This window comes from Protopterus annectens, chromosome 6.part1 (assembly GCF_019279795.1).
Source record: "Protopterus annectens isolate FY-2018-M chromosome 6.part1, PAN1.0, whole genome shotgun sequence".
NCBI classification, from domain to species: Eukaryota; Metazoa; Chordata; order Ceratodontiformes; family Protopteridae; genus Protopterus; species Protopterus annectens.
Window position 1 is genome coordinate 278,293,333 of NC_056738.1, and position 13,959 is coordinate 278,307,291.

The following is a 13,959-nucleotide window of genomic DNA, read 5'->3' on the forward strand; positions in this document are numbered from 1 at the left end:
AAGCTTTGATGCTCTGTTTTACATAAACCTGTATAAGCCAATTGTAATTAGTGGGAGTATCTCAGTGGCTGCTAAGTTCACATGACAGTAGCACCAAGGACTTTACCAAATGGTATATGCAGTATTGTTGTTCATGCAGCACCTGAAGGAGAGAAGAGAGTGCTACTTAGATTAGTTAAGCAGGTGCTTCTGTCATGTTTTCGTATGGCTGTATCATCATACACACACACTGCATGCGAAGGTAGGGGGAATGGGGTGGAGAAAAAATGTAATTACATTTTAATATATACTGTACTCAGAGAGAGACTGTGCTGTATATACTTTTTATTGTCTATCTTTGCTGCCTACCTTCGCAAACACTTAATAGCATTAAAATTTACTGATATCATATGTCACCTACCTGCAGAAGCATGACTTAGCAAGATTGCATAATTGATAAGTCATTTTTAACACCTTTATTGAATTATCACTTGTGACATAGGCAAATTTACATTTATATAAAAAGTAATCAAACTGTATTAACAAGTTCACATTTACAAACATTATACTTCACATATATTGCTATATATCATATAACCTAAGCAACATTACATAAATTATTCAGTTCCTGCCTTTTTTAACAGTATAATTCTTAAGCCAAACTACTTATCTTTCTGTTTAAATAAACGTCAATTTCAAAGTTATTAAATTAGCTGAGTACTATGTATTAAAATCAATTTCATATTAAACATAAGGAAAAGTGTTTTTTTTTCTAAATTGCTTTAAGCTGTACACTTTTTTTCCAAAACTGGCCCACCCATAACCATACAATTAATAATACACAGGATTATGACTGGGTCTCCGATCATAACCCACATATGTTCTACAAACATGAATGACAAGAAACTGACCTCAAGAGTGAAGCTTGAGAGGTGAATCTTGCCATCCATGTAGAAAAGACATACAGGTTATGATTATAGACCCAATCATAATTCTCTATAGTACATTGAGCCATATCTACTTCATATACTACCAGTTAACAAAAAAAAAAAAATAGAGAGAGTGTGCAGGTACACAAACTTTTTAACCAGAACAGCACATAGCACTGTCAAGCAGACAGCAGCATGCCAATCAACTTCTTTTCTTAAGGATTCTGGGCAAGTACAAAAATAATGGTGGAGGCAAAGGATCAAAATGAGGGGCAGTTTCAAATATTGCTGTGATTCCCGTAAACATTTAATAGAGCAGCAGGTTTTGCACCAACATGCATTTTCTGAGCAATATGAAGTACCAAACTCTGACATTATAGACCAACTGTAATTTTGGGTATTTTTTTTTCAAGGGACAAGGAAACAATATGTGGTAAGATCAAAGACAGTTGATGGATGCAGCACGCAGAAATGAAGTGCCCCTCTGGCAGATTGTAAAACCACTTTTAAATCTGTTAGACCCTCTATTCTGCCAAACTTTATAGCAGAGTGAAGTTCTACATACTTTTAAAACTGTTTTACTTTCTGTTCTTGTGTTTTGTTGGCTGTTACTGCCCCTAGTGAAAAATCATACCAGTGCATAGCAGTATTTTTTGTTACACACAGATGAGCACTCTTATGATTGTGTCTTATGCTACAGAAACTCTTAATTAGTGTATCTTTTTCCAGTGTCGAAGCATAGTCACAGCACCCCATGCATTATGATTAATTAATTGGTTTGCTACTACTAACATCCCCTGAAGTTATGCAAAGTAGCTGAGCCTAAATAGTCAGAATATGATACAAATGGAAGGGGAAGCAGCCTAGTAGCCACTCACCTACTTCCACCACAGTGACCATGAATGTTTTCTGCAGAAGGAGATTGGAACTGAAATTGATTAGTGCCAGTCACACAAGCAAGTACAGAGACTGAGGCAGAGCAGAGGTTCACAGGTTTGTGTTTATAAAAAAGTAAAATTTTAGTAAGGAAAAACAACATTAAAAACATACTAAAATTTATATCTAAATTCCACATAAAAAACAGCTATATAAAAAAATAATAAAGAACACAGCATGTCAATGTCTAAGTGGATGTGCTTTTAAGAAAGATCTGAAGATATAGCACACCATTCAAACCAAGTGGTTTATCAGCATTAAAAAATAAAATCCATTTCTGTTTAGCTGTCTCTGTCCTATTTTTTTAATATTGCCTCCTGTTATCCCTTCTATTATTTCAAGTATTAAGAATTTAAAATTATGCTCTGGTCCTTGATGTAGGGACATGCTGTGTTAAGGCATCATTTTTTTCTTATGCCCAATGTCCCTGTAATATTCCAAAATTCCTTCTTTCAAGGATTGATTAGTCTTTCCTATATGGAAAGCATGACATCTTTGACAACTACTAAAATAGACTATATTTCTTGTCTTAAATTTGCATAAAAATCCAGTTCTTTTTTTAAAATTAGCATAAGGGTGTACATAGTATGAACCTATAAAAACATACTTACACACTGTGCAATTCCTACAAGTGAAAGTACCTAACCAACCTGATTGTACTACCTTTTATGGGTTTACGATTTGTAGCATAAATGTTTTTTCAAAGATTTATTATTTATGAAAGAAAAGTGGGGTGTTTCATCTGTTACTCCTTTCAGTTCTGGTACTGTAGTTAAAATATTCCAGTTCCTCTATAATGTCACAGAACTTACTGACATCACTTGAGTATTGTAATGGAACCCTAAGTATGTCCTCATTATTAGATTTTTCCTCTTCTTCATCTGCTGCCACCCTCTCTGTAAAATAAGCTCTACAGTTACCTTCCCTGTCCATCCATGCATTAGTAATGCAGTGATCTATTTCTCACTGTATCCTCTATGTATAAAGTCTTGCTTTAGAGAATTAATAGCTACTTCTAACTGCATGGCATTATTATGCAGTCTCATAATTCTGTAAAATTGCCCTTTCAAAACATTGCGTGTAACATGTCTAGGGTGCATACTATTTTTATGCAACAAGTTGTTTTTCCTGGTAGGCTTTCTGTATAGGCTAGTTTGTATATTTCTTAACTCTGTTTTCCTGACCTTAACATCTAAAATGTCTATTTCTTCAGTAGAATATTTATATGTAAACTTTAGAAAATTCATAGTAATATGCATATATTCTATGAATTCATTTAATAAATCAGATGGACCTTCCCACAACAAAAACATTTTGTCAGCAAATCGCACATACCAAGCTATATATATATATTCAGAGTAATCATTTGTTTGCAACAGTTTCGTCTTTTCCCATTGTACCAGAGCTAGGTGGATGAATAGTCTGGTAATAAAATAACAAACTTTGTTGAAAAGAAAGTGACGTTTTGTCTACAATAAGAGTAACACCTCTCAGAAAAGCCTCCAGAACGTCATGGAAGGGCATAGCTTTAAAGAAGAATGAAGGTGTTAATGGGAACTAATCAAGGCCAAATCATGGCTAGTCTGTGCTAGGAAAGTCAAATAAACTCGTACTTTGTTGAAACAAAAAAGGTAGTTTGGAAAATGAATGGGTTGTAAGACCTGGTAACTATAAATTATTCAGATTGCTCTTCATGGTTATCTGCTTATGGTATAGTAGCAAATATGCTTATTGTACAATGCATGCAATTATATGTTCGTTACTGTACAAACAGAATAATTAACTGGGAGACTACTTATATTTGTGTGTTGTTGTGTAAGTAACATTTATCCTGACAAGATAGCTTCTATTATTTCAGAGTTTGATGTGCTACTTAAAATTACTTCCTTGCAGTATTTGCATTTTAATTCCACTGTAGGAACCATGAAGTGCACTGTCTTACTAGGAAGGTAATTGATATTCAGCAGCTGCTGCTGTAAAGGAATGACTTCATTTTATGAAACAGAAAATTGTTTTCTTTCATGTGCAGTTGCTACATACAAACCTGATCTAACTTCTCAGATCTTTTTAATATGTAAATAGACTTGGGGGAAAACAGCACAGATCTGTCTGTTGTTCCTTTATTGATCTCAGTGGAAAATAATAAACTTTGTTTCTCAAAGCAGCAAACTAGGATTAAAATATTAATATAAAATAATTAAAATGTTAAACGACAACTATTAATAATGTAGGACTGTTGTTAACTAATGTTTTTGCGGGTTTCTTTCAGATGTGTGGCAGATTGGTGGCACCACAGAAACTGAAACATTATATTAAGCACAAGAAAATCTCTTTTATTGAGAAAGGCCGCTTGCAGCTCTATGAATTCTTGGATCTCCTTGCTCTGTAAGAATACTTCCTGTGTTGAGCATGCAACAATTTTTATCATCTGGATGCACAATCCATTAATAGTTAACAACTCTTTCAGAACTATTTCTCTTTAACACAGTTTAATAGCATTTACAGTTCTGTGGTATATCTATGGTTTAAGTTGAAACACATATTAGTGTGCACAAAATTGCAAACGATTTTTACATTTTAGTAGTTCATTTAATGCAATGTCCTTGGCTTTTTTTTTCCTCTTTCTTTCATTATGCAGTAATAGTTTAGTGATTTAATAGACTGTTCTGACTTATATTTCAAAATTGCATGAGAAAATTCTTCAAAAGTAATGCATGTTGAAAGGTCGTGACACCAAGTGTAAGTGATAGAATACTATTCGTTAAATAACCTGATACATATCTGTGCATGACATTTTACATATACCTTGAGAAAAATGCCAAAATAGATAAAAAAACACAGATTTTGCATTTATGTTGACATTCATTAACCTGTAATTCGTACTAGACTGTCAGCATTGTCAGTTATAATATTTATCTAGTAGCAAAAATTGTTCTGTTATTACATGGCAGCTAGTTTGTTGTCCACTTAAAGATAATTTTTTGTACAGAGTTAACTCACATTGGATATTAGCAGTAATATTCATATACTTATTACAATAAACATTTGCCAGTTTTTGCAGTGAGGAAGGACTTCAGATCAGTTTTTATACTTTGTGAAAATAGTATTTAGTTGGAGATGCTACATACCAGCAATAGGTTAAGACTAAAATACTTCTGAAAGATAGCAGAATGGGGTTATTTAGGTATCTGAAATATATGAAATATTTAGTTAACACAACAAATGCGTCACAGGTCTTCTGAAAAGCATTTTTACCTCACTACAGCTATACAGAAATTTAAAACTTTCTGTACAGCTAAGGAATGGTCTGTTTGTTTGAGAGCTGAAGGAAGCTCAAGCAATTTACAAAAAAAAAAAAAAAAATCTTCCTGCATCCCTTATATTTGCTCAGAAGTGGGCCGGGCAAGGATATGTTGGTGATGTTTACTTGTTGCCCCTAACAATGAAGGGCATAAGTGCTGCACTGGGGGTGAATTTGTGATTTCTTATCCATTTGTCCAAATTACATTTAAACAGAGTAAGAGAAGCACTTCACTTTATGTGCAGTGAAAGTCTGTTGAAGAGGAAAAGTATTATTTGTGAAACATATTTATTACTACAACATGCTCTATTTATACTGGGGAAAAGATTGAGATCCCTTGAGCAGGTGGTTATACTGCCATTGGACTTGTGAATGTATGGCTCTATACACAAGACAGGTGTCATTTGTTAGTAGCCTGTATTATTCCAAGAAGAGGGACAGGAGTTTGAGATGGCCTGCATAGATTTTATTATTTAGACTCTCTGATTTTTTTTTTGTGAGAATGCATTGTGTTTTTTCCCATTGTAACAAGTGTTTGAATATGTACATATTGAATGGGGCTTTGTTTTCAATGATTGACCTGATGAAAGTAGGGTATAGTGGAGTAATTACGTTATTTTACCTGGATGCATTACATTTAGATACAAGCTGTGCAGTAAAAAAGGATATTACTAGAACAGTGGATGCATCATCATCATCATCAAAGGACATGTTATTAACATAGGTTCTCAAATCGCTGACTGTCTGATCAACTTTCAGGCATGTGTTGTCAATATGATAATTGTAAGGGAAGTCATGCTTGATGAAGGACACAATTATACATTTCCTGACATTTATTTGGAAAGGCTTTCTTGGAGGATTTTGGTGAGTTACATGGGGATTTACATTTATCTGGAAGAATGCATCTATGATACCAGAGTGTGGGATGGTGTTAAATGCCTCTGCAAGGTCAAGATATGTGGGGTGTACTGATATGATCTCATCCATTGCTTCAGTATCTTCTTAAAGAAGTCAGCCAGGTTAAGTAGGCTGGACCTGCCCCTGACAAATCTAATCTGGCTTGGGTTGAAATTTTTGATGGTTGCCTATATCTTTATTTATTAAATCCGTAATGATCCTTTACATATCCTTACAAATGAGGCTAGTCAGGCTTAAGGGTCTACAGTTACATGGATCTGTTGAAACTCTATAATTAGTGGTTTTCATGTATTTTTGATGACAATTCTAAGAAATCCTGATCATTCTCTGCATTAAAGAAAATTATGTCCCCCAGTGCCAGGAAAACCACAATCAATTATCCTTTACATAAAGGTGGACCCATATGTACATGTATTCTCCCTTTATAGGATCCATAGGTTCATAGGAATTAAAACGCAGGTAAGTTTGAAGACCATGTATAACTTGCTATAAATACTAATGACAATATAGAACCTAGACTTCCAGGAAAGATAAACATGTCAGAATTGGGGGTTGAACTTTTAGGTACTCATCCATTTGTCAAGGATGGTCTTGAATTAGGCAAAGGCATCCCACTGCTTAATATGCAGTGACAGTTTGTTCCAGAGAAGTGGCATACATTCTTCAAAAAGGTATCCATACTCTGTTTTTAAATAATTTGCTTGCACATAAATGCATTTCACGTGCTCATCATGGGTTCATCCTAGGTACAGAACCAGTGATGTTCTTTTTCCTTTACTTACTTCTGTCATGACTGGCTTAATCAAAACAATTTTCTTGATGCATTGTTTCTAGACCTCATCATGGTTTTTGCATGGCAAACCATTCCATTCTATTGCAATGACTTGTCAGATGTGGTTTATCTGACATGTCTGTCTGCTTGCTTACAAGTTACAAGGGTAGTATCAAACTGTGCAATAAGCTAAAGCACTAAAGCATCACCTTTAAGTCTTTGTCACTTAGTGTCTCATACAGTTTGTTCTTTGACTGACGGCTTTTGATAATTGTCATCAATACAGTATCCTCCAGCTGTGGTTCAGCCATCCCAATCTAATATATAAATTGAGTGATGCTCCTGTTACTGACTCTGTGTGCCTGATATAACAATCAAACTTCAAGCATGTTTTGCTAAATTCAAAGCTAGCGTAGCAACTCAGGCCTAATATTAAGCACAACAAATCTAAAGTCACAATGTTTTTGTTCAGAACATCAAATTAGTTTGGTTTCAAATAAGTCTTATGGTGCTGCTGTTACAGCAGTGGTCACTTTCTTGAAAAATATGAAATGCAAACCAAACAATCATTTAGTTAGACATCAGAGCCAAAGGTGTTATCTTAAAAATGAATCTGAATGATGACCTCCGGTGTTTCCTAAGCAGTTTATGACAGGACACTAAGCATAGCAGTTATGAAAATTATTTCCTAGTCTCCACTATGCACCATGTTTATTAGCTGTTCTTCAGTCTTCTCAGTTATTATCCATGAAAAATACTATCACAGAGAGCCATGTTTGGTGCTGTTAAAATCCTTTCAGTTCTCATAGTTTTGTTTTTGCAGGTATCACTCAGATGATTTGGATTTTGACAACATCTTAATACACTTTTTTATTAATTCTGTACATTATGTCTTACATAATGCAGATAATTGCTTCATAATTTGAAATGTTGGCACTCTTAAACGCTGAGCGGTGACAGCTCGAAAAAAATTAAACCTTGAGGAGAAGAGTGAGTCTCAAACACCACCCTTCTCCTTTAAACTTCTTTTTTAAAGGGGAGGACCCTTCACTCCCCCCAGACTTATTTCCCAAAGTCATCATACCTTTGGGAAAAGGTAATATTCCAAGAAGTGGTCATCTTGGGCTTAGTATTCGTACGTTCATTTTTTCCAACATTCAGTCTCTGTGTTTTGAGACTCACTCTAAGTAAGTTCCAGCATTTCAAGTGACTACTTAATAAAATGGTATGTACCAACTAGAAGCTTTCACTTTAAAAATTCACAAATTTGTAAAGGTTGAAAACTTGTCAAATCACCTTGGTGGTTAATCAACAGCTCTTTATTTCACATTGAAGACCACATCCCTTTCAGGTTTTATGAATTTCAACACTTCTGTCACATCACAATGCCCTCTCTTTAGTGCCCACCCCTGCTCTTTCCCTTTTTAATAGCAGCTGTCTCTTTGGTCATGTTCATTATGCACTCTCCCCTCTTAGTTTGATTAACTTACATCATGGTTTCTCCATTCTTGTCCAAATGGTCAGTTCACTGCAACTTTTGAGGGGAACACAGGAAGCTAGCTTTACCTATTTTTGCTGCCTTCTTAGTTGCTCACTTCATTTTTTGGGGCAGCAAACTATAGAAGGCTCTTTCAACCTCTCCTCACCACTCTGATTGTTTTCTTTATAGTTCCTTTTATTACTGCTTGATGTTGTAGAAGACAAGGACATTTCAGTAATGGGAAACTTTGACTGTAACTGCACTAGCTTATATTCTGGAAAAATGTGTGGAGCATTCTAGCACAAAGGGTACTGTGAACATTTGTCTCTGCCCCAATCCCCACAAACAAATGACCCAGTCTCCTGAAATAGCAACACAAGTGCAGGAATTAAAAATGGGCTCTTTCTACTGAGCATATAGCAGGAGGGCAGGTGTTTTATGTGAGCACACTATGCAAGTGTGATTGACTGTTCAGCATGCATCACAAGAGGGTGCAGTCTGTGTGTGTGTGAAGTCCCAGTTAGATTTCTGATTGACTTGTTCAGAGTCACACTATTGGAGGTATAAAAAAATCAAACACCGTACTGTTGAGGCAGTTCATTGAGAGTTTGGGGCTTTAGTCCTCTACACTAATTGCCAGACCTCCCTTAATGTTGTCTTTTTTTTTTTTTTTTGAGTAAATCATTCATAATTTGGAAAGTATATGTCCAAGCAACACCTGTTGTAGTTCTTGTTAACCTTTTTAGTGAATTAAAGTTGTCTGACACTTAAGGCTCTGAGATGGTAAGGGTACATGGTTTAAATCCTCCTGGGTCCATTTGCCAATGGTGTGAAGTTACTCAGTCAGTACTCCTGGCTCACCTCTGAAAAAGGACACTTTCTCCAGTGTGTTTACCTGATTAACAAATAGATAAAAAATAGTATTTACAGATTGTCCCTTTTGGGGCCTCTCCCCTATCATTTTTGGCTATGTCCAGAATTCTTGAAATAAAATAAAATGAAAATTATTTTGGTTGTCTTTTGTAAAATTTGTGGCATTCTGTCAAATTGTTGTGGATTACGGTCGCTAAATAATGTCAGATGTGTGAGTTTCATACTTTGCATACTTCAGAAAATGCTTGCTAATGCAACTTTTTAAGTATATAATAGAAATAATCTGTTCTTGATTTTTGGTCTTTATCTCTGATTCTTGAGCTAAGAGGTTGTAAAGGTATGGGTGTGTAGTGGAATGCACTTGTATGGTTCTCACAGCAGTAAGCAGGAATGCATTTTTTGTCATTATTTGCTTGTTCTTTCATTTCATTGCAAGCAAACATCTGTATGTACAAAGTCGTATAAGAAGTTGTAATTCATGGTCACATCGTTGATTGTTTATTGTTGTATGCATGTATTCTGCCTTCCAGAGTAGGTTTGGTATAAAGGAAGTAATTGATTACAGTAAACGGGAGCTTCATCATATGAGCCATGTTCTTTGTATGTGATTCACAGTTTCCTTGTTTGTTAACTGTTAGCAATGTGTTTATTTGTAAATGTCAAAAAACGATAACTGGAACAGCAACACAGATGCCCAAAAACAAAGGATTCAGTTCCAATAAGGCAGTATGCTCAAGCAGTGGTGTCTCAAAGTTTCACCACTAGTAATACACTCGTCAGTCCACAAAGGTAGCAGCAAGAACCGTTTTAATAAAACAAATTAAAAAGACACGTTGAGCGCTTTCATCTATGACAAATAGACTTCCTCAGAACACCATACATTTAAAAAGAGCAGCTTTTATACTCACACACACATTGATCTAATTACATAATTTAGTTCAATTTACTAAAAAAACTTTAACCCTCTAACTGCTACCTCTAGAGTACCAACCTAATTACACTCTAATCACATAGATCTAGTTCTAGTATATGTGGTATACATATACATAATAGCAAAATACAATAGTCTTAGGTCATAATATCATGAGTATTTTAAAGAAATGTACATACAAAAATTGTTCACAAAATTGAAGGTAAAAAGTCAGCTGTAAAAGCCACAAGTCATGTTGACTATACAAAAATAAACTATGCAGATGATGGCAAAAATCTCCAGAACTTGTTAAAAACTTAAATTCTGTTGTCATACAACATTGGCTTAATAGAAATGTACTCATTTAAACCAGGGAAACAGTGGTATTGAGTTTAATTTGCCACCATACCTCTCTCTCACCTATTTTTTTCTTTATATTCCCCCCTCTGGCATTAATTTGTACAATTTCTAATATCCCAAATATAAACTTGTCACAAGTCTTACTAGTCATCAAATGTTTACTTAATGCATTTTTCTCATCTCCCTTTTTGATGCAGTAATAATGGTCATAAATTCTATTACGGAGACATCTCTCCGTTTTTCCTACATAATAACAAATACATTTTGTGCAGGTTGCTAAATACACTAAGTGAGATGTTCTGCAGTTTCCTTTCTTAAATTTAATATTTGTGGAATTAGTGTCCTGCAAAACTAATGAAATTCTGCCATCAATGTATCTGCACTGATTGCAATTACCACATTTTACTGTACCTTTCGTACCATCCTTACATTCTACTCTACCTTTTTTCCTTTCAAATTCCATCTTTAGGTTACTTGCATTACTGTATACGAACCTTGGCCTATCACCCATTATTTCTAAAATGTCCTTGTCCACACTAAATATGTTCCAGTGCCTTTCCATAATGGCCTTGATGTCTTTTATATTGTACCCATACTCTAATATACATGCCCCTGTATATTCTTTCTCTGCAGCCTGATTCACCTTAGTCTGGCCTATAAGGACATCCTCATTTTTGCCCAGAATGGCCTGATATCTGATATTTCTATTACTAATCACATATTGTCTTAATTCAGTAATCAAACTGTCAGGGTACCCCTACCTCTAAACATGTTTCCAATCAAGTCCAATTCCATTTCCAAATCAGATATTTCAGAGGTCATTCTGGCCGCTCTTATGAATTGACCTTTTATAATACTTTTTTTCTGTTTGTAAGAGTGGCAACTGTTAAAATGTAGGTATGAGTTACTGAATGTCTCTTTTCTGTGTATTTTTGATTTAAATCCCTCATTCCTTACAGTTATCTCAGTGTCTAGGTAAGATATAGTTTTCTTACTCATATTAGTGGTGAATTGTAAGTACTCACACCTACTATTCAAATAAGCTATAAACTCAGATAATTTTTCTACGCCCCCATTCCAAATCAAGAACAGGTCGTCCAAGAATCTGGTATATAAATCTATATATTTCCACCAGTCACTGTTAAATATATGTTCTTTCTCCCAATCATGCAAAAATAAATTGGCGAATATGGGGGCGCAAGCCGCCCCCATCACCACCCCTTTACATTGCCTGTAATATTCTCCTTCAAAATACACATAGTTGTATTTTAGTACAATGTCTACAAATTCCAAAATTAAATCTTTTCTGTCATTATCAGTAGCTCCTAGTTCGTCCATGCTGCTACTGAATCTACTTAAACCCTCTTCTATGGGAATACTAGAGAATAAATCTACCACATCAATGGTCACCATGATAATGTCAGATTTACATAAATTAGGTGTCAGTCTTCTCAAAAAATCCCATGAGTCCTTTAATAAATGATGAACTTTATCATAACTTGATTTTAACCATTTGTCCACTACCTTTCCAAACACAAAAGTTTTAGACTTGTTCCCTGAAATAATTGGACGGAAAGGTGGATCCAGAACATTTTTGTGCACTTTTGGTATACCTACTATGGTGGCAATGATGGGGTCATTTACTTTTAAATAATTGTACAAATCTACTTCTATTCTTTCTTCTATAAACAAATCTTCTAGAACTAAATCAATTTTATGATATCCTATATTGACTTCGTTAATAGAAGAGATATCGTAATTCCCTGAGCTGATTAGCATCGTATTAATCTTGTTGTTATACTCAGTAGTATTATACAATACTGTTCCCCCACCCTTGTCTGGCTTCATGATTTGTATTTTGTTGTTACTCTTCAAATCATTCAATAACTTGTACTGCTCATAATTGAGATTGTATGTTGTCTTATTCTTAGTGCTGATATTGGAATACACATACATATAATCTATGACCAGTTTTTCATAAATGGCCAATAAGCTGTTAAGAGGGGGAGTGTAAGTACTTCTTACTCTAAATTCACTGTTTTTAAAGCACTTGTTCCTATATAACAATTCTAAATTCAGTTTCCTGATATATTTTTTGAAATCAATAATGCTTCTAACTACATTAAATTTTTTGTATGGGATGAACTTCATCCCTTTTGCAAACAACTCAAAATGTTCTTTTTTAATAACAATATTTGTGTAATTAAAACTATTGTATTCCCCCAAACTATAGTGCACATCATTATGCTTTAAAATGTTCTGTCCAATCTCCTTCCCGGTTGTCTTGAAATGACATGCTGTTGTCTTTCTTTCTGTTCCCTCCACCTGTGAGTACTTGTATCCTTCCATCCTTCTTGGTCCCACAGTTTGTCTCCCTCTTCTAAAAAATTCTCTTTCCTAGTCTGATAACTGTTAGACTTAGTGTTAGTATGTATATGTTTGTAATAAACAGGCTGTTTTCCATAATATTCACCCTCATGTGACTTATTCCCATTCCTAACAGTCCTGTTACTTTTAAAAGAAGCTTTAATGTTCCTGTGTTCCCACTTATAAGCTTCTTTATTAGCATATTGGTCCCTATCTCTCCGCATTTTCTTACATTTTCTGTCAAACTGTTTGTCAATAATTTTTTCTACCCATTCAAACTGACTATTATATAATGTCTCCATTTCATCAAACAGTACATCAATGATAATTTTCTCATTTAGAGCTTCCAATTCGGTTAAAAGTTTGCATACTTTTTTATCATTACAAGAAATTATAAATTTCATAAATTCCATACCAAAATTGTTAAACATACTATTGCATTCATCAATATTTTCATCATTTAAATCAACACCAATGGGAACTTTAAAGAAACGGAGTCCCATAGGGACAATATGAGTATCCATACATTGTTTTAAATAACTGTTGTCTAATTGAATACTCTTTAATAACTTTAATTTACTACCAAAACTTGTAATGCATTCTTTTAATGTTGCATCTGAACTTCTGTTTGATTTGCACTTGTAGTGGTTGTTATTAGTATTAAAGTCCACTTCATTTAACAGATATTTGTGAATGTCTCTCCCCACTTTGCGCTTTGAGCCATTACAATTATTAACAGTACCTGTAATAGCTCCGTTGGAAGCCATTGCATAAGTTCTTTTTGGCACCATCCATTTTGGTTTAGCTCCTAAATCCTGAAAAACGACCTCCGATCCTGTAGTTCCTTTATTTGTACATAAACTTCACAGCATTAATTCTAAAAGTTTAATGTTAAAATATTGACTATGAATGAATTTTTCATTTGGCACAAGGCTGTGAAATGGATTGTGTTGGGCTGCAACAGTTTGGTACTTAATTTAGATGAGTTGCATCTAGAGCTGTTAATGAGCTGCCTACAGTAATGCAGCTTTTGTTTCCCTCACCTTTGTTTGTCTAATGTGATTCTGACAAAGTCATTTCACCGGTCAATGCTCCTGGGCTATCCATGAAAAAAAAAGACAATTCTGTGTAGTA

At 34.6% G+C, this 13,959-nt stretch overlaps 1 protein-coding gene across 1 annotated transcript in view; it reads left to right on the top strand.

The window, feature by feature from the left end:
- Window positions 1-13,959, top strand: part of LOC122805511 — a 2,681,670-nt gene that overhangs the window by 840,799 nt on the left and 1,826,912 nt on the right. The window contains exon 4 of the mRNA XM_044075707.1: window positions 4,114-4,229. Within this exon, the coding sequence (XP_043931642.1) occupies window positions 4,114-4,229 (116 nt within the window). The remainder of the gene's footprint in view (window positions 1-4,113; window positions 4,230-13,959) is intronic.